Source organism: Sciurus carolinensis, chromosome 10 (assembly GCF_902686445.1).
Source record: "Sciurus carolinensis chromosome 10, mSciCar1.2, whole genome shotgun sequence".
Taxonomy (NCBI): domain Eukaryota; kingdom Metazoa; phylum Chordata; class Mammalia; order Rodentia; family Sciuridae; genus Sciurus; species Sciurus carolinensis.
The window spans coordinates 86,072,187-86,094,398 of record NC_062222.1 but is presented as its reverse complement, the minus strand read 5'-3'; the positions used below and the strand labels follow the sequence as shown (position 1 = coordinate 86,094,398).

The window sequence follows — 22,212 nt, the reverse complement described above, 5'->3', positions numbered from 1 at the left end:
ATTCCCAGAACCACGAATAACAGTGAAAAGTGATTGCTACTGTTTTCACCCACCAAGTTTTGGGGTGATAGCTTATGCAGCAGTAATTAGGACATGCATATACTTATTTTATCAAAGAAAGAATTTGGTTTTGTCTTCTGGACCAGGTTTTACATATCATGTAGCTTGGTCATTATATAATCAAGAGGGACTGGTCAAGTATGTTAGGATCTGATTGTGAAAAGGAAAGACTATGGGTTGAAAAAGTGCATCAGTAGATTCAAAGAATTGTCCTTTCATTTTCTTAGGTACTAATCTTTTTGTTCTTAAGACTTCTTATTAGAACTGGAGTTCAGAAATACTTCAACTTTGCTAGTACCTAGCTCTTAAGGGACAGCCCAGATGGAGAAAAGTAACTTAAAATGTGGTAATTTATATCAGGGGTTAGCAAAACTTATTTATAAAGGGCCGAATAGTCTTTGTGAGCAACAGTAGTCTCTGTATTTCATATATGTATGCACATGTATGTATGTATGAGACACAGGATGTGACATGTAGGTGTATCACCTTAAAGAGATAATTTTTTCTTTCCAAAAAGGATATTCCAGTGATGATTATCATCTTTAATAGCTGCAGCTTGTAAGACTATGTGAGAGAATGTGTGTGTGTGTGTGTGTGTGTGTGTGTGTGTGTGTGTATGTATTCAAACACCTTAAAAACATGCTTACTACTTGCAGGACATACATAAATAAGTCTTGGGCCAAATTTGTTCAAGATTTAGTTTGCTAATCTTGTGATAAAACTACACAGGTTATGACTCTAAGAATAACATGGATACAACTATATATGCCATCAAGTGTGGATGCTACAGATGATTTTTAGTATTTTTAGTATCAAATAAATTAAAAGTGTTGTAATGTTGGGAATACTGAGTTTTCTGATGTCCTAATTTCAAATTAATTTAGTGCATACTACCTTTAGATTTTTGCATCTGTGTTTTGTACTTTATATATCGTTTAAAAGTGCATTTAGTGTTCTTTCATTAAGTGACTGTACGTTTTGGAAGCCTGAACTCCAGACTTGCATCCTCTGTACTAAACAGATATATTTGGTCAACTTGAGCTTCTGAGCTCCTTTTTAATCTGCAAAGTAATGAATGATAAAACAGTCCTTAATTGCCTCATATGATACGTCTATATGATATATGTGAAAGTACTAAAATGTTCAAGTGATAAGATATTTTATTAAGTTAACATTGGTTAATATTTATTACACTTAAAAAGTTGGTAGCTGCTTTCTAAAACTATAACCAATTCCTGAATTTGAATTTGTTTAAACTTTTTTAAGCAGTAAACTCTTTTTAAAGGAGTAATATGATTTAGGTACGTTGCTGAAATTTAGCATACTTTTTCTTTATGTAGCACATTATATAATTTCATGTGAATGTTTAGGCTTTTGGGGTGATATTTCTAATTGAAATCATTGACTTCATGAAGAGATGTGTATATCACTATAACACTTATTTGTTTTTGATAGTTTTTCAGTTTTTGTCTTACACAAATGTATTTGATTCTGTCAAAACTTGTTGATTCCACTTTACTGATTGGAGAACTTTGAGCCAATAATTACTAAACATCTGCAAAATTTGTATTGCTGCTATCAAACTGTTTTAATGTTTTTAATTTTTTACCGTATAGAGCCTAAATTTGGTACTTGCCAATATTCAGATCTTGAGAGAATTTTTTCTTTAATGAAAACATAAATCTAGATGAGAAAAGCTTTTTTGTTTGGTTTATCGTGATTTTCAATGGCATTTAAAAAATAATTGAACAGAAATACAACTCATAAAATATTCATTTTGGGAAAATAGTGAAGTATTTATACCACCCAAAAAATCAGTTGTTATGCTGTTCTAGACATAGTAATTTTCAAATATCCTTAAATAGAAACAGTTACCATTTGCATTTTCTGTGTAACCATGCTTTTCTTCTTATTGCCTGTATTAACTTTTTGAGGTCTCTTCAGTCAGGAATTTCTTTTTCCCTTTAGGGAAATTTGAAAACCATCTAACTTGACTGTAGACTCCATGCTAATCAACTTCACTTTGAGTGGGCTTTGCTTTTTGGCTATAGCCATAAATATACTTATTTTGTCGTATCAGTTTTATAACTTTATATGTCCTTTGCCACTGCTTAAATTCGAAAAGATTTTTTTTTTTCCCTGCAAGGTGCTGGGGAATCGAACCCTGGCCCTTGTGCATGCTAGTCAAGCACGCTACACGATGGGCTATATGGTCAGCACCTCGAAAAGATTTTTGATATTGGAATACTTAATGTTAAAACATTTACCATTCTTTAGTGCATTATACTAAAAAAAGTCAATTGAAGGTGGCATTTATATATATTTTTAGGATTGATTTTGTCCTGTGTGATAGGGTAGGGAGACAAAACTGAGTTCTAAGTTTTTGTAATCATGGATTATCAACATAGTTATATAGTTGTTTTTTCTGAACAAGTGGTACTTTTATAGTCTATACCAGTATCCTCTAAACTTATTTGATTGTATAGCACATCAATAGTTTTTTTGTCTTTTAACTTTTTAATTTGATATAATTTCAGATAAAAAGAATACCTATAGGAATATGACAAAGAAATTTTTATAAACTTCAGTCACATTCTATAAATGTCAATATTTTATTGCATTTTGCTTGTCTCATTCTTTGTCTTCCTCCATCCCCCTTTTCTCTCAGAGTATGTGCATGAATATATGCACATAGGCACACTTTTTTCCTTGAGTATGTGTTTCCTAAAATTAAGAATTTGCTGCTTAATCATAGTATTATCAAAATTAAAAAGAAACACTGATAATCTGATCTACAAACTTTATTTAGATTTCATGAAATTTTCCAGTTACTATCAGAGCATGGACTGTATTCAGTTATGTCTCTTTAATCTCCCTAGAGGTATTTGGATGCCCTTTTATTTTGGTTTGTCTGATGTTTCCTCTCATAATTCAGATATTGTGTTTTGTATAGGAATGTCATAGAAGTTTTTCTATTCTTAGTGCATCATACCAGAAGGTTCATGATGTTGCTTTGTCCCATTACTGGTAATATTGTTACTTGAACAAGTTGGTGTCTACTTTTTTTTTTTTTTTCCATACCTTATGAGATGTATATTCCTAACTTTGTAGACTAGAGCTCTGTACATATATTTTACCTTGTATGGTTTTATAGGAATTAATATTGTGTTTTGATCTGAAATAAATGCTCTTTAAGGTTTATGTTCTCATACTTAAGTACTCAAAAATAAATGCTTAATGATAATGATTTTCCCCTAATTTTTAAATTTATTTGCAGATGGAGAACTTAATGTTCTAGATGATATTTTAACTGAAGTACCAGAACAGGATGATGAACTTTATAATCCAGAGAGTGAACAAGATAAAAATGAGAAAAAGGGTATGTGAGATTTCTTTTGTTACTGTTAAAGCACCAGTGTGAGGAAGTAAAATTTCTTAAGAAGATGATGGTACTTTTGTACTTTCTTCGAAGTTAATACCAAAAGTGCATAAAGTTATGTTCCATATAACAGAACCTATACCATATAAATGAGTAATCTATATATATTTTTTAAGTGTACAAATTTAGTTCAATAGTTTTCTCTTAGATTAATTCTAGAGTGAAAATGTTTCAGAAGACATTTTGAATCTGTAAGTCTTTGGTGAAATTAATGGAGTACTTTTATATGTCTTTTAAAATTATATTTTAAAGGATCAAAAAGGAAAAGTGACCGGATCGAATCTACTGACACAAAACGACAAAAGCCTTCTGTCCATTCAAGACAATTGATTTCTAAACCCCTAAGCTCATCTGTTAGCAATAACAAAAGAATAGTTAGTACTAAAGGAAAGTCAGTCACAGAGTATAAAAATGAGGAATATCAAAGATCTGAAAGAAACAAGCGTCTAGATGCTGATCGAAAAATTCGTCTATCAAGCAGTACCTCCAGAGAACCTTATAAGAGTCAACCTGAAAAAACTTGTCTACGGAAAAGGGATCCTGAAAGGAGAGGCAAATCTCCTACACCAGATGGTTCTGAGGTAGTAAATATTATTGCAATTATAAAACAGAAAGCAGTTCCTTTTGAGGGTTTAGAACTGTTTATTCATCTTGGCTTTGTCTGTTATGTGACTGCTGATTCCCTTTTTCTTTAAACATCAGAGAATTGGGCTTGAAGTTGATAGACGTGCAAGCCGATCCAGTCAATCTTCTAAGGAAGAAGTGAACTCTGAAGAATATGGCTCCGACCATGAGACCGGCAGCAGTGGTTCTTCTGATGAGCAAGGCAATAACACTGAAAATGAGGAGGAAGGAGTAGAAGAAGATGTAGAGGAAGATGAAGAGGTAGAAGAAGATGCAGAGGAAGATGAGGAGGTGGATGAAGATGGAGAGGAGGAGGAGGAGGAAGAAGAGGAGGAGGAGGAAGAGGAGGAGGAGGAGGAAGAGGAGGAATATGAACAGGATGAGAGAGACCAGAAAGAAGAGGGAAATGATTATGACACTCGAAGTGAGGCCAGTGACTCTGGTTCTGAATCTGTTTCCTTTACAGATGGTTCTGTCAGATCTGGCTCAGGCACAGATGGATCAGGTACACTGTTTTATATGTAAAAAAGTTTAAAAAAAATTTTTTTTAAGGACCTGATTGGTTTTGTTCTTGAATGTGTTGAAATTGGAGTATAAATTTTTGAGGTTATGGGGGATGTAAATAAGATAGTCTTGTAATTTTGTTGTTGTGGTTGTTGTTAATTGTATACTGTTGGGTATTAGCAATACATTTTGAAAAAGATTTACGTATCAGTAAAGGTATTTCTTGACTCCAAACTGATTTTTTTTTTTTTTAAATAATTTAGCACAAATCCAATTGTTTCTCTATATGGAAGAATTATTTCAGGTTTTAAGTAGGGTTCTTAGGATTTTCATACAGTTGACAACTTGTTTTAATACTGATGTACTTCAAGTATATTTACATGGAAGCTTCCCACTAGGTATTACAGCATTTGCATGGTAGAATGATCCTAGATTTTCATCATGTGACAGCAAAACCAAACTACTACTTCCTTTTTTCTTTGGGATCACAAGCTTACCTTTCATTTCTATACCTCTAAGTTGACAGAGACAAGGGTCTTTAGAGGGCCAATGTGTCAAGGTTTTAAGATGGGAAAAAATAAAATAAAATTCTTGTGCAAAGATTGGATAAGTCATTTTGTATCATACTTCCTCTACTTCTATTTGATCCATGATACGAAAATGTCGTCTAGTTGGTAGTTGAAATCACTAAGCTGAGGGGACCCTCTCTTTGGGGGAAATTATAGAAATCTTTTTTGAAAAATATTTCATCGTAGAATTTTACCATTGGTAGTACTTTATTAATAAATTATATTTGATACGTATAAATGTTAGAGCAGATGGCCAGCTAAAAGGTTTTTCAGCTTTTATTCACTTTGTGTTCTGTGTTTTAGAGTTTAGACTTATTTTTTAAGGGGTTAAAAAGTTTAACCAAATAAGGTGAATAGTTGAATTTGATATAAAAATTTCCAAATCTCTCTTCCTATCATGCTTTTTGCAAACTAATGGAATATATATATGTATTATAATTTATAATGGATAGGGAATAAAAGAATACATCAGTTATATGGATGAATGTTCTATTATTGTCGTGGGTGTGTGTTCTCTATCACGCATGGAGGTAGAGAATATTCTTCTCTTTGTTCCTTTTCTTGCTTTTTGCTTACTCGTATGCTAATACTGGGGATTGAACCCAGGAGAGCTTTACCACTGAAATATATCACCAGCCCTTTTTATTTTTATTTTGAGACAAATTCTGGCTAAGTTACTGAGTGCGTTCTCTAACTTTGAATCCTACTTTCTCAGCTTCTGGAGTCATTGGGATTATAGGCATGCACCACTGTGCCTGGCTGAGAATATTTCCTAAACTTCTTTTTGCCATCTCTGTTAGGAACATATTTCTCATTCTTGAATGCTGGCATTAAAGTCAAATAATGTGAACTTATTTAAATGGGTAGGATCTGAAATAATTTAAATGAGCTTCAAGATAAGCCAGTTCAATATCAGGACATTTGATGATACTTTTCAAATTGAATGGTAGTCTATAATTTTTATAATAAGTGTCTATTAAAATTTGGTTAAAAGAAATGTACTGTTTTAAAAGAGATACCTGGATGGATATGGTGGTGTACACCTGTTATCCTAGCAATTTGGGATACTGAGGCAGTAGGATTACAAATCCGAGACCAGCCTCAGCAGTGTAGCAAGGCCCTTAGTAACTTAGTAAAAACTGTCTCAAAATAAAAAGGACTGGAAATGTAACTCACTGGTAAAGCGCCTTTGTTCAGTCCCTAGCACCCCACCCCGCTGCCCCACAAGAAACATGGAATCCTTACTTTCCTTATTATTGGAAAGTTTTTCTTAGAAAATTTCTTATATTGAACCTGTTTTAGATACTATATAAATTGCATGCACTTATTTTTCTTAACAGTGTTTCTTTATAATACATGCAAAAAATGTATGGATTTGTAACTCCTTGATTGGGAGATGTCAGTTTTTAATGAAATACAAGGGATTATAATTTACTTGTAGTTACCATAACACTTCTAGACTCCAGTTACTTTATTTCCTCAGAATTTTTAGTAATTTACAAAGGCTACACACTGGTTGATAACTTTTTTTTAGATGAACATCTTTGTTCTTGTGATCTGAGAATAATAATTGAGGGACAGGCCCATACACTTAAGTTACTTATGCAAAAAAGATGAAAATTCTTTGGAGATTTCTCATGCCACATTTAACAGTATAAATACAGTTGGACAGGATTTTCTGTTATTTGTTCCGCATTTTCTCAGTAAGAGATTTTTTTAGTACTTTGAACTATAAGGCATTCTTTTTAATGCTTCCCTCAAGTTTTATCAATTCCTGATGCTTAGAATCTTAGAAGGAAATATCCAAGAAGAAACAATTGAAACAAACATCACAACTTTTTAAAGAAATAATTTTTTAAAACCCCTAAGCTAGCTAAACCTATGACCCCCCCCCCCCCTTTTAAGAATAGAGTAAAAGTATCTTTTTCATTTACTCAGTAAGAATAGAGCTCAGGGCTTATAATCTCATGTTTGAAGACATTGAGTCTAAATGTTTTGCTGCTCAGGAACTGTTGGGCCCTGGTCAAGTAAGTTGAGGTTTCCTCATCTGTACATGAGAGTATCTCATGAGTTTGCTCTGAGGATTAAAGGAGATAATACATTTAAAACTTCTGAAGTAGTTAGCTGTTATTATATAGTAGGATATTGTGTGTGTGATCGCCGATTGTTCTTTTTCAGCTTTCCATTGTTTTTATAAAAATAGTGTGTGCATTTTCTCTCTTCATACCCTTTATCTCCCAACTGAAGAGTTAAGGAGCTTATTATGATATGATTAAAATGACAAGAGACAGAAGAGCTTAATTCTATTTTTAAGACTTCTTATAAAGTTCCAGATAAGCTTGAAATGGTTCTTATATGATGGGTTATGCACACTTTTCTGTCCACTGAAGATTCTTGCTTTTCCTATAGTAATACATAGATTGTGTTACTACCATTAATATTTTAGGCATAGCCTGCAGTAGCGGGATAATCCCCAGCAACTGGGAGGTCAAGGAAGGAGGATCTCAAGTTTAAGACCATCTTGGACAATTTAGCAAGGAGACCCTGTCTCAAAAAAAGGGCTTGGGTTTTAGATGTAGCTCAATGGTAGAATGCCTCTGAATTCTGTCCCCACTACCCCACCACCCCAAAGATTTTAGGCATGATTTTAAGTTAAATTAGAAAATAAGGAATCTAGGGAGGAAATGGTTAAAGGGAATGGCATTGAAGAAACTAATGTAATGTGCATTGGCAACAGAAGGGAATCACTAATTTTGGTGTAGCCCCCCCACTCCCCGTTGAAAAGCTTTGGTGTCTGTTGCTCGTCAAACATCTTAAGAATCAGAGTTGAAATTGTGATAAGGATGGGTGCGTGGTTAAATAAACATAAGGACTTAGAACTGTACTACCTGATACATAGGAGTAGTTACACTTGCTTTTTATAGTTTTTCCTCTTAGAAGTTTATTTTGGACTGTCTGTATATGTGGGGCAGTTAAGTACTTGATTTCTGTTACATTCATATTTTTATTGATTGAAATTTGTGAACGAGACAAAGTGTCCTTTATTTTTTAATAGTATTTGTAAACTGGAACAACTGAGAAAATAGAGGGCATTAGAGAATAAGCAGTGACTAATACCTCAGACCTTTATGAGAACCAGATATATAATGATAACATTCCCATTTGAATACTTGTGTTGGTTTTCATTTTATGTTGTGACATTTTAAAACTATTGTTTGGAATTTTTTAATTTTTAGATGAGAAAAAGAAGGAAAGAAAGAGAGCTAGAGGCATATCACCAATTGTTTTTGATAGAAGTGGAAGCTCTGCATCAGAGTCATATGCAGGTAATACTATTTTACTTCTGTGATCATATCTGACTGATTCTAATGTAATCTGCTTTAGAAAGTGTGTGGAGGCTGTAGTTTAATGTGAACTTGTTGATGTCTATTAGTATTGATTTTTGGCATGTTCGGTGTAATAATTCTAGAGGAAATTAAGCTTTTTCTTATTTTAATCCTGTTATGTTACTGCTTAAGTGGAATTTTCACTTTTTTTTTCCTTGGAAGATGATGATTCAGTGACTAGTTTTCTGAGTGGGAAACTGTTCAAATATATTTTTAAAAAAATTCAAGCAACCCAAAAAAACAAAAACACTCGTACACATTGAGAAATACATTTTTTGTGTGTGTGGGTGCGCCAGGAAGAATAATTTGTCTTGAATGAGAATTTTATGTGACAAAGACTGTAGAAATTTTGTCTTATCTCTATTAAGCTCAATCTGAACAAATGTACTTTGGCTAAATACAGGTTCAGAAAAGAAGCATGAGAAATTATCATCTTCCGTTCGTGCTGTCCGAAAAGGTATCATTTAAATTTGAAATTGTTTTCATTGCATGCTTCATAAAGTCATTATTTTGCCTTATTGGTTCTCCATTAATAGTTGTTTTTAATGTAGTAATGTTCCGATATATTGCTTTAAGGAAAAAAATACCTTACATAGTAAGGTTCATGTTCCATGTCCATAGAAAGTTTCATGTTCCTGCATATTAACAAGCATTTCAGGATATTTTAGTTTTTGACCCAGTGAGCTGGTATGTGTGCGTGCGTGCACGCGCGTGTGTGTTTATATATGTATATTTAACAAGTTTTAATGGTCTAGTATCAATCTTTGAATCTGATTAAAAAATTTACAAAAAATTCAAAACTTAGTAGTCATTTTTATACTATAATATTATGGATCTGATATATCGGAACATCACTAGATTAGGTTTACATTCTTGTACAGTGCTGGTTGTTTTTTTCTTAGCTTTGCTGATATTACATGTTGTGGCTGAGCTTTTCAGATTGGGTGATTATTGAGTTTTAAAAGTTTAGCTGGGTTCTGGAGGTCTGATTTCAGTTAGTACAGTTTAAATCATTTTGTGTGATAATCATCTGTGGTTAATCAATTTGGATTTCTTTTTTCTCCCTCCCCTCCTCCCAGATCAAACCAGTAAACTCAAATATGTACTTCAGGATGCAAGATTTTTCCTCATAAAGAGTAACAACCATGAGAATGTGTCTCTTGCAAAAGCTAAGGTATTGTCATTAGTTCTGTTTAAATCGTCCTAATCTTGAAATTTTTAAATTGAAAGGTAGACTTATCTCCAGTTTAATAAGATATTGTGATTTTTATTAAAACGTTAAAGATTTACAGCCCATTTTCCTCTCGGGCTCTGGTTTATGGCTAGTTAGGCAACTATTAGTAATCTGAGGTCTGAGTATTATAATTTGAGGAGACACAATGTTCAGTGTTGAAGGACTATATATAATTCATACTGTTAAAGGTCTGTTTTTATTTCTATATCCAGTTGCTAATATATTGTACTAATACTTGTAATACTTTTTTAACTTAATTGGTTTTTGTTTTCATTGATGCTTTTGTTTTATACCTTGAGCTTCTTTATAAAGCTAAACATTCCTTTATGTAGATTCTTTATATTTTTTAGAAGTTAAATTGCTTGGATTTAGAAGAAAAGGGTTAGCTTTAAAGTTCCACCTATGACTGTAGAAGATATGCCCAGTTCCTATAGGATATTGTGAACCTAATTTTCTTTTTAAGAAATCTAAAATGTATTTGTATGTTATACCAGCTATTGTAATGTTTTGTACTTCAAGGTTTCAGTTGAGTAACAACATGTTCAATTGATCATCAGAATGTTAAACTAAACATTTTTCTAACTGAATTTTTGTTAGTATTAATATTCTTCTTCTAAATGAAGTCCATTTGCAAACACAGGACAATACACCAAAAATCCCATCTAGTAGTATATGTATTCTCTTACTCAGTGTAAGTAGAATTAGGATGAAGTAAATTTAAGCTCTTAATATGCATTAGAAAATGTAGTTTGTGTGAGCTGAATTAACTTTTGCCTTACTTTACCAATCCATCTCTTTTTATCTTTCATGAATGAAGTATTGGTTAAAATGTTTCCAGAAATCAGTAGACAACTACGTTTTAGTGTTTTAGGTGTAGGTGAAAACATAGACTTCTTCAATCTATTGATATGTAAAAACTTGAATTTAAATAGAAAAGTTTGAAAAATGTGAGATTTGAAATTCATCCTATTTGGTTTTACTGATAATTATTTAAAAATTTTTTTTAGATACACAATTTCAGGAAGATGAACATATAAGTTGTGATTAACAGCATGTATTTTTACTAGAGCAAATGGTTATGATTTTAAAATAACACTGTGTAAAGTTTCATTATATAGAATTCCAGCCTTTAAAATTTATCCCCAATTCTACTAGTTCCTTTAATGATTTTGTAAAATTGGTAGTTTTCTCCACTGTTTTTTTTTTTTTTTTTTTTTTAAGTTTTTCATGAGCTATTCCTACATTATTTTGACAGCTAATGAAAATAAGACCTTTCTTTATTCTAGTGTTGAATTTAAAGCACACTGAAGTCAGCAACCTTTGCTCTTTTGTAACTATAACTGGGTTTACAGTTAATTTCAATTTGTGGTCTTTATTTTTATAGGGTGTGTGGTCCACGCTCCCTGTAAATGAGAAAAAATTAAATGTTGCATTCAGATCCGCACGGAGTGTTATTTTAATATTTTCTGTCAGAGAAAGTGGAAAGTTTCAAGGTAAGAATAAAAATAATTTGGACATATAGAAACATTACATTAGCATTAGTTATATTAGCATCTTCATATTATTTTGTGATATGATTCCCTTAGGGTTTGCAAGACTTTCTTCAGAATCACATCATGGAGGATCTCCTATACACTGGGTGCTTCCAGCAGGAATGAGTGCTAAGATGCTGGGAGGTGTCTTTAAAATTGACTGGATTTGCAGGTAAATTTTACCCATTAGTGTAAATAATTAAAGTTGCCATTGTTTTGAATGGGCTGCCATTTGGAGATGTTAAAATTCAACAGTCATTTCATTTATTCTCTCATTCTTCTCCACCCTCTTTTTTTTTTTTTTGGCAGTGCTGGGGATTGAAATCAGGGCCTTGTGCTTGCAAGACAAGCACTCAACTGAGCTATCTCCCCAGTCCCTCCACCCTTTTTTTTTTTTATGTCTTTCCTAGATTGCTATAAATTCATGAAATTTAGCAGTGTTAAAAACGACTTCACTTTCTCACTGCCTTCATATTCTGTTATAGGATGCAAAGATTTATTTAGTGAAGAGCTTTGTGTATTTCAGTTGCTTGGAATATTGTCATGTTTGTAAATATAATGGATTTAACATCATTTATTGTGGAATGGGGAAATAATTACTATGACTTGGCTAATAATTTTGGTTATAATATAGTTTTGAACAATTAGGTTTTTTTAGGGAACTTAGCAGTTCATGTTTAGTTGAGTTTTTGATCTTTGAAGCAGGATTAAGTAAGGCTTAATTGTTTATGAGAAAAAGTCAGACTTATTTGAACACTGAGTTATTATTATTTTTAGGCCCCTACCAAACCATTGTACATAAACTGCTAATTATGTAAGTCAACTTTTCATGGCATGCACACATCTTGTTACCTATAAAATTGATTTTAAAAACCTACAAAGCACTGTATGAGTTCTTTGTTATAAGTTAGGGTTAGGGTGCTGGATATTAATAAGAGTGCAATAAATGGTTAAGAAATAAGAGGAAAAATTGCTCTTTATATTCAGGAAAGCAACATGAGTATGGAAGCAATGGTGGGGGGAATATAGAGATTGGATAGAAACCTTTTTGTGTGTGTGCGAGGTAGACAGGAAGAACAGAAGGTAAAAAGTGACGTGAACTACCCTCAAGTATGAATAGTGAAGAACGGTGAAGACACATGGGTAATGAAAGAGTAGGAATAGTGTGAGGGTGATGGTTGAGTATGCAAAAGAGTAGTCATCCCATCTTACTTTCTATAAGAAAAATATTAACGTCATCTAAATTTTCCTAAATAGAAAATTGGTTAAGTAAGTTTGTGTTTATCTCTTAAACATAATATTATATAGAAAAATTGTTCATGTACCAACATAGAAAGATAAAACAAATAAAACAAATACATAGTTATACATAGTTATAATGTCAAAATGTAGCCTGAAGATAGTGAGACTTGGCATTATCCCTCTATTCTGTTGCCTCCTTGGGTTATATGTGTGTGTGTGTGTGTGTAAAATTTGTTAGAAATTAGAGTTGTAATTATAAAGTATGTGACAAGTTTTAGGGGAAACAAGTTGATGAATCTTTAGCAGAGCGATATTATTATTATTATTATTATTACTATTACTATTATTTTATTTGTGTGTGTGTGAGATTGTAAAACCAAAGAAAACATTGTTGTAAAATGTTTGGAAATGACGCTTTCTTGGGAAAAGAGACAAAAATGATTATATCCATTTTTAGATAAGTTAAAGTGGATGTTTTGAAGGTTACTTGTATTAAGCTTTATTTTCTCATTGATAAGGATATTTATTTCTTAATTTTAGAAGATGAGTTTCATTTATTAATAAATTAATCTTTATTATTCCTCTTCAGTGACTTACTACTTTACTAACATGTTTGAAACACATAGAGCAACAGAAAATATAAAGACAGACCCAAATAGTCTGTGGTACTAATATTGTGTGCAAAATTTTGGGTAGAACGCTTTGGGCTCTTAACTGGTTTTTAGCAAATTTTAGATTCATCAAGAAATAACATTGTAAATAAGGCTTTCATTTTAATTTTTTAATCCTCTTAAGTTTTGTTCAAGTGTAATTGTGGAGTACTTGACAGTTTTGGAGGGCACTTGATATTCCTTGGTATAAGTACCTTGAATGTTCCAAGTGTAAGTTTTCTGTATATAATAAGAATTACATTTGATTCTCCTGAAAATAAATTTTAATGAGTGTAAATGCTAAGGACTTTGCTATAATAACATTGATTGCTATTAATATTCTTCCTTTTCAGATATGGTAGTCATTAGAGTTTTATTTAAATGCTCTGTGGATTTAATAACTAAACTCAAGTTTTTTGGGGGTGTAGTCCATGGACCACTTGCATCAGTCGTGTCTGATTGTTAAAATGCAGAATCCTGAGACCCCATGTAATGTGTGGAATCCCTAATGGCTTAGGTACTTTCTAGTCACATAAGAAATTTCAGACCAGATAAATGTATGTTACCAGATACGGAAGGCATAAAAAGTGACTGATTTCAAGTTGCTGCCTGGATTTAGCTCAAAATAAGGTTTCACAGTTTTCTTTGATAAACTGGCTGAGATATAAACTAATTTGTCCAAAAGGTGAGCAGAATCTCTTGAATCAAGTTAGAGCCAGGGCCACCAACGAATCTTGACCCCAATGATGCATCCGAGTTGGCACATGCCTCTACTTTGGATCTTGGGCATTCTATTACTAATACTTAAGTGAGAATAGTAATAATATGGTAACCTTCCTATGTTTTATTGGCTGAAGGTTTTCATTTTTTTTTTCCTGTAATTGTTTTAAACTGGTAGGTAGTTTAGAAGAAAAATCTATTAAAATATTGGACAAAGTACAAATAAATATTAATGAGAGCTCTGCCTCTGAATATTTTAATCTTTTGGTATGTTCTTAAAGATAATCTTTCTACCTGGAATAAAGGTTGGAGAAACTGCTGTTTTTCTTATTCATCTTTATATGCTCTTTTTTTGAGCAGTTTCATTTGTGTTGTTAGGTACAGTGAAAATTCATTAGTTTGACATTTGTTTATGTATGAGTAAAATCTTTATCAACTGATATTTTTATTATTCCTTGGCAAATAACAAGTGCTTATTATGTGTCATCTTTGTGTTCAACATTGTTAGGTTGAAAAGTAGCTATGAAAATAACAAAATTCTTTTTAAAATTTGTTCTTTTTAGATATACATGACAGAAGAGAGTATTTTGACATATTATATGTTCATGAAGTATAATTTAGAATATAATTTTAGGATTCCATTCTTGGGGTTGTACATGATGTGGAGTTTCACTGGTTATGTACTTGTGTACTAACATAGGAAAATTATGTTCAACTCATTCTATTGTCTTTCCTCTTCCCATCTCCCTTCTCTTCTCTTTCTTCCCCTTTGTCTAATCCAACGAACTTCTATTCCCCCCCTTCCTTTATTGTGTGTTAGCATCCACATCTCAGAGAGAACATTCAGCCTTTGGTTTTTGGGAATTGGCTTATTTCACTTAGCCTTAGACCTTATGCCCTGTGGTGTAGAGAACTTAGAGCCCCATGTTATTAGTGCTTAAGGTAATGCCTTTTAGTTTTAAGTTGATGACATAATTGGTACACATGTAGCATATGCAACTTCATGAATAATTTATTGTGTAACTCAAGAACCATTCCATGAGTTGTGAATACTCCCTTCTTAATGAGGGAGCACACTTCCTTCCTGCAGCTCTGAACTTAGGAGAGGGACACTTGTTTTTCATTTGATGTTAAAGTTCAATTTCCTACTAGTTAATAAGTACAAGTGTTTGAATACACAAGGAGTATATTAAATGTTTTATGTGTCATTTCATTTACAAACTACATAAGCAACAGTGATAGAAATAGTCATCTCCTTATTTGTAAAACGAAGCAACTCAGGCTGTTGAAGCTGGGGTTTAAACTGTAAATTGTCTTGCTTCTTAATTAAGCCCATGCTTTGTGTGTGTGCATGTGTCCTTTTTTAAAATTTTTTATATTTTTAAGCCCATACTCTTAAACACTGTACAAAGGTTCTTGACTTAGTGTAGCTTGACTTTTTTGATACAGTTCTGTGAAAGTGATAATTATTCAGTGGAAACCATAATTCAAATTTGAATTTTGATCTCTTCCCAGTCTGGTGATATTCTTGTTTTGCTAGATAGGTTGGTGAACTGTAGCTCCCAGCCAGTGTTGCAGTCATAAGGATAAACAACCAATACTCTATATTGTACCACATTGCTAAGCTGCATTTAGTAGGCTGGGTGTATTAAGTGCATATTCGACTTGAGATATTTTTTAATTTACCATGGGTTATTGGGATATAACCCCATTATATGTAAAGGAGTAGCCGGACATAGTGGCACACTTGTAATCCGAGTGACTTGGGTGTCTGAAACAAGGAGGATCATGAGTTTGAAACTAGCCTTAGCAACTTAGTGAGACCCTGTCTCAAAATAAAAAAAAGAGGAGGTGCTGGGGATATAGTTCAGTGTCAAAGCACCTACAGTTTAATTCCCAGTATATAAAATAAATTAAAAACAGGCAAGGAACTTCTGTTTTTTGTTTTTGTTTTTCAAGGAAACTGAAGAACACAGAAGGGTCTGTTCCTGGGGCTGTTTGTAGGGGATATGCTGTACTCTGTGGTTTTAAAAAATTTTAGTCACATTTGTCACAGTTTAAATAGGGGTTCAGTACTGTAGTAGTTTAAGTATAATCCTTATTTGGGTTTTACAAAAGAGTGTAATTGATACTATTTTGTATTTAGGCGTGAATTACCCTTCACTAAGTCAGCTCATCTTACCAATCCTTGGAATGAACATAAGCCAGTAAAGATTGGACGTGATGGACAGGTTTGTTATTTTGATTAATCCTTTAAAAACATAAATTTGACTAACTGTATTAGAAATCTTGACATTTTAAAACACTTTAAACCACTTCTGAAGGGAATGAACTATGAAAAACTAAGGGGAAATATTCTTATTTGGAGTTTATGATAATGACTTAACTGTTTCAGGAAGATAGCTATGTTGAAATATAGATAGCTTTATCTGGTACTTTCATTGATAAAAGGAAAATGATCAAAGTGGTGTATTTTAACTTTTTTCATAATACTGTCATTTTTTAACAGATTCCACACTTGCATAACATGTTTTAGAATAGTCATTTAACATCTTTGCTGAAGTTTTTTTTAATAGAAAGTAGACTTCTGAAAAGGCACACACACACTTACACCTACACACTCAGATGTTAAAGTCTAAAATTGTACGTAGTGATTGAAAAGATATACAAACCTTTGACCCTCATAAGCTCTCATAGATAACAATAAGTAGTATGTTTTCATCCTCAAAAATGAAAATGTTGGTAGATGAAAATAAGACTAAAGTTTTAAAGTTTAGTCTGCCTTTGTAGTTAATCTATTTCAGTGTATTAATTGAAAATAGCATTGAATTTTTAAATGTAAGTTTGTGCCTTTGTAATTATTCTGATAATTATCAAAGTTTTTAGCACACACACTAACGTGTATTTTTCCTTTACTGTATTAAGATTGATGGCTTTGTCCTGATACTTTTGTATTTTACCCAAAAGAAATATTCCTTTGATTTTAGAGGATGATTGTTAAAGAGTTAAGCAGCGGCATTTGTGTATTTTACTGTGAAGATTCTACACTTTTAATTTCTACCCTTCATGAAATACTTTGAGAAGGTTTTCTGAATCTTTCATAATACTTTTTGATATTTTACTGGAATCTCATTATCATCAGCCTTGGGAAGAAATCCTCCAAGTCAGTTTTTGTTCTTTTACATCAGGAAAATGCAGATCTGAAAAGGGTTCTCCTGTTTTTCTCTTAAAAATTGCTACTTTCCTATTCCAGGAAATTGAACTTGAATGTGGAACCCAGCTTTGTCTTCTATTTCCCCCCGATGAAAGTATTGACTTGTATCAGGTCATTCATAAAATGCGTCACAAGAGAAGAATGCATTCTCAGCCCAGATCAAGAGGACGTCCATCCCGTCGAGAACCAGTCCGGGATGTGGGAAGGTTAGAAACGTTCTTTGGACTGATAATAGGCACATGTATCAGGATAACATGATGGAGGAATTTGATTCGTCAAAAGTTTTTCCTGCGGTAAAGAAGAAAGAGAAAATCCTCAAATCAAGCTGCATGGACTAGTTTGTGGCTTCATTGAGGATTTCACATGGTCACCTTGGTCTCAGTCATTTTTCAAGAGGAAAATGGGGATCTTTCCTTATGCAGAAAAAATTATTTGCTAAACAGTGATAATCAGTTTAGATTAGTTAGTACTCTGATAACACAATACACAAGTGAAACGAGGTAGGCATTTGTTGCTAAGAACAGGCTAGAAAGGAGGAAGAGGCGGAAGTCTTTATTTGCAAAAATTGTTAATATTTTGTAAAAAGCCCTTTCTTTCAGGTGTGTCTCTGGATAATCATTATCAGATATGGGACTTTTATAAAGGATCACTAATATTTTTTCAGAAGATGACGCCTCATTTAGAGGATAAAATATTTTAAGTTATTTTGATATTCAAGAAGAGCATTATTGGGACTGTTTGAAATTTTGTCACCGTGATGTGTTAACCCCATTGCCAAATATTCTCTAACATGTACCCAGTGAAATCATACATCTTGCCGAGCTTCTGAAAACCATAGGTTCTTTCCAAAGGGGATCAAGTGGCCCTGGGAGACCCGGCAACAAACCAAAACGAAGGGCTGTTGCTGTGTCTGTTTACAACTTTTCCAGATGCTGGCAGTACCTGTGGACTTAAAGTGTTTTTTAGAGGATCGCCATGGTTATTGATCACTACTTTATGAACTTAACAGCATTTTCCAGGAAAAGGGGGTTTAACTTGTTACAGAATTGGAGAGAAGTCTTTGCAAAGGACTGATTTAAGCCCTTCTACCCAACACCTTCCCCTGTATAGATTTGCATACAGCTAAATCTAAAATATTCTGCTAAAGACTATTGGATGTATGGTTGATGGGATGAAACCTTTGGTTAAGTTTCCTTTTGGTGGAAACATCCTGCGGTAGGTACAGATAATACAACAAGAGCCCCATTTCATTGAGCTTAAAAAGGACACTGTCGAGTAGGTAGGAGGAAACCTGGCAGAGCCCCTTACTTTTGGCCTAAAAGGACTGAGCACCAAGATGTCTTTTGAAGTTTAAGCTAAAAGGTTTCCAGTGCAATACAGTTTGTACAAGTGAAGTTTTTACCTCAGTTTTGCAATGGACTGCAAACTATACTTATTACACCACTACACCTTCTCAAGCCTGCCAGGGCCTCCATTTATGTATGTGGCTTACAGCTTAAAGTCAGTAGTTGGACTACTATATGAACTGTTACTATCATGTTTTATACCGGTCGTAAATGCACTCCCCAAACTACAAGAAAGCGGTATGTTTATTTTTTAAACCAGCTTTTAATTTTCATAGTATTTATTGTAGATAAAACTGTTTTTATTCTGTTGGGGGTGGTTGGGATTATTGCACTTTGCAGTGTGAGTGAACCTTGTATTGCAAACATTAATAAAAGCAGTCAGTGTTCAGAGAAGTAGCTGAAAAAGCTAGTGATGCTAGGTTATTACAGTTTTTATTTGACATTAATGTTAAAAAGACAAAATTTACTAAATTTTTCTAAAATTTTGCTTAGCTCTTTATTAATGCCAAATAAATTGCAGTGTATTTTATGATGTTACATTAACCATCAAGATTTATGAAAGACAATAAAGAGCAACCCTCTGCAAACAGTAAAATTTCACCTTATAAAGAATATACTTTGAAGTTTCATGAATTCTGTTAAAGCTTATGAGCATTACTGGCGAATTTATATTGTCTCTGGAAAAAAATTCCCTTAATTTCTTAATGTTATTAAATATAGAAAGAATAAATGCTAATAAGAAATACTGAGAAATTAATTTTTCAAAGTACTAAGATTTTATTTAGAACTTTCCTGTACAGTAGCTTCCTAAATACTACTTTCTGTGTGATCATATGAAAAGTGTAATTTGTGCAAAGCAGAGGGAAAATATTTATGCAGTTCTTAATTTTGTGTAGACTTAAACTAAAATGACATTAATAACTTTAAATACATAGATTTTAGATATACTTATTGTATAATGATGGTATGATTCCCCCACCCACCCACCTTTCTTTTTCACCTGAATGGTGGCTTTATTTGAGAAAGTGTTTTGTTAATCTGGATATATTTGTTTAGACTTCTAAAATAATGATTTACATGTTTTGATCAGATTACTCTTTGTGGCTGTCTCATCATAGCATGATATTGCAGAGAATGCCTACATCCAGTGGTACTTTCAAGGTTTGGTTTGTAGGAAATAGTTTGAAATTACAATTAAGAATTTTTAAGATAATTTGATTACAAAAAATTAATATGTTATTTAAAGGAAGTAATGGGCTATTCTTTGTACTTATCTCTGTCAAAAACTCTTGCTTTGCTGTTTGTTTTCCCAGCAGTTTTTGGTTTAATTTCTAATGTGTCTAATTTGTGTAGGCGTCGACCAGAAGATTATGATATTCATAACAGCAGAAAGAAACCAAGGATTGACTATCCCCCTGAGTTTCACCAGAGACCAGGTTAATATTTTATAATCCTGCAGATATTTGACTTAAAATCATTAAACAAAACAAAACAAAACAAAAAATTTCTACCATAATCCTGTAGTTTTAAAAATGAAGACAATTTAGGACATGACTACTTAAACCTTAGGAAATTATTAATATTTCTTATTAATTAGTAGTTCTTCCCCTGCTCTGATAAGATTGTTTAATCTGTTCAAGTGTGAGTCATCATAATCTCTTAATTATCTGAAATTGCTAATTTTGCAAAAATGGAAATATATCTGCACACGGGTTCAAGATTTAAATGTAGTTAGGGTAAATAGTGACTGTATAGTTTACTATGTTTTTTTGTTTCTGTGATACTTAGTGTTTTATTATGTTATATAGCTTTAATTGAAAATTGAAGTTATATTTTATTTTTTTAAATAAAAAAGCTTCATAATTTTGCAGAAGAATGGAAAATATCTGGTTTGTAATCTAACTGCAGCTTTTCAGTTAGTCTACTGGAATTTTTATAAAAGAATTTTTATTCAAGAAAGGATTTACTGACATTTTTATAAAAGAATTTTTACTCAAGAAAGGATTTATTTAGAACACAGTGATAACACTTGTAAAACTGGCAGTTTGGGACTTGGCAGTATAGTGCTCTTCCATAATAAGTGGCTTGATGTAAGCCTTATTCCTTCCTAAAATGGGGTATCATGTTGCAGTAGTGCAAATAGATTTCCCCCATTAACATGGCAACTCAAATATATTTATGCTTTGGTTTGCTGGCTTTTTAGTAAAAGAAGCTGGGGAGAAGGATATTTATTTTCTCTTACCGTGGTTTTTTCATTTAATATGTATACATATTCATTTTTGCAACTTTTGCAATTTGTTACCCTCCACTTTTGAGTTCCCGTTTTTAAAAACATCTGCGGTTTACTTAGCAAGGCCTGTATGTATTCAGTGTGAAAGGTAAATATTTGCTTTAAGAAAATCCTGTTACAGTTTCCTCAAGATAGTTCCTCTTCTCTTTACCTTTCCTGTGGTACACAATGAAGAAATTTTTTCCGTGGCAGGATTTGGGCCATGAATGTAGAAGATGCATATGAAAACCTCTCCAGTAGTTTACAATTCTGTGATATCACTAAGTTAGTTACTTCCTAGATTATCTCATTATCTAAGAAGAAAATTTGAAAATGGAATAATAATAATAGCAGCACTTAAAGTACATATTTTATGGAAAGTATTAAAACAAGTGGTAAGGAAGGCTTAATTGTAGTGCCATAATAAAAATATATAAATTTGATTTACTAAAATGCTTGATGTTTGAACAGGGTATTTAAAGGATCCACGATACCAGGAAGTGGACAGGTAAGTTGGGTTCACTCTTGCTTAGCTTTAAATTACATTCTTGGAACTAGTTTATGAATTACCTGAATTTAGTTTCACAAATCTTATTCCCAACAGACGATTTTCAGGAGTTCGCCGAGATGTGTTTTTAAATGGGGTAAGCATTACCTTTTATATATTTAATGTAGATAAAAGCAGGGTCTGATTTGTTTTATAGTCCTGGGATGATTCTTATTCATTATTGACATTATCATGTTTTATTTTAGTCCTACAATGATTATGTGAGGGAATTTCATAACATGGGACCACCACCACCGTGGCAAGGAATGGTTTGTATTCTATTTTTTTCACTGAATTTAATTTGCAGTTCCTAATGCTTTTAGTGCTTCCGTGTAACCTGATGATTATACTTATCTGTTAAGAGACTTAAAATACAAATTTTGAGTAAATTGCATGCTCTTTGTAAAGCTAAGGACTAAAGAGTATTATTTGTGTTAATAATCTAAGCATAATTGAGATTCGTATTAGGGTATTATGGTTAGTGTGAACTGCCTGGGTTTAGATATATACCCTTCTCTTTCTAACTCTGACCTTGAACAGATTTCATAATGTATCTCATTTGTAGAATTCTATTCTTTGGCCCATCAAACCTATTTAATACTCTGTGCAGGGCAATACTTGCTTTAGGTATACAGTGGTGAATAAAATGGACATTATGCCTGTCCATTTATAGCTTAACATTTAATGAATAGCGTCAGTCTCATAGGATTGTTGAGAAGGTAAATTTGCCAGAGACACCTAAATTTAGTTTAGCGCCCACTCTGATACTCAGTAAATTTAGTTTTCTATTCAAGGTAAGATTGGTTAAGTCCTGAGAGTTCCTGATTTTTAATAATTTCCATTCTTTAGGAATACTGGATGTTTTAACATTTTATT

General features: G+C 32.6%; 1 protein-coding gene across 4 annotated transcripts in view; it reads left to right on the top strand.

Annotated features, from left to right (window-relative positions):
- Window positions 1–22,212, top strand: part of Ythdc1 (YTH N6-methyladenosine RNA binding protein C1) — a 31,387-nt gene that overhangs the window by 4,963 nt on the left and 4,212 nt on the right. Inside the window, exons 2-15 of one of the 4 annotated variants that reach the window (XM_047566424.1) lie at window positions 3,338–3,439; window positions 3,752–4,080; window positions 4,202–4,628; window positions 8,433–8,522; window positions 8,986–9,039; window positions 9,662–9,756; window positions 11,201–11,309; window positions 11,403–11,520; window positions 16,107–16,191; window positions 17,214–17,380; window positions 19,874–19,956; window positions 21,261–21,297; window positions 21,370–21,433; window positions 21,543–21,605. In XM_047566424.1, the coding sequence (XP_047422380.1) occupies window positions 3,338–3,439; window positions 3,752–4,080; window positions 4,202–4,628; window positions 8,433–8,522; window positions 8,986–9,039; window positions 9,662–9,756; window positions 11,201–11,309; window positions 11,403–11,520; window positions 16,107–16,191; window positions 17,214–17,380; window positions 19,874–19,956; window positions 21,261–21,297; window positions 21,370–21,433; window positions 21,543–21,605 (1,823 nt within the window). The remainder of the gene's footprint in view (window positions 1–3,337; window positions 3,440–3,751; window positions 4,081–4,201; window positions 4,629–8,432; window positions 8,523–8,985; window positions 9,040–9,661; window positions 9,757–11,200; window positions 11,310–11,402; window positions 11,521–16,106; window positions 16,192–17,213; window positions 17,381–19,873; window positions 19,957–21,260; window positions 21,298–21,369; window positions 21,434–21,542; window positions 21,606–22,212) is intronic. The other 3 variants (XM_047566425.1, XM_047566427.1, XM_047566426.1) reach the window with 3 other exon arrangements.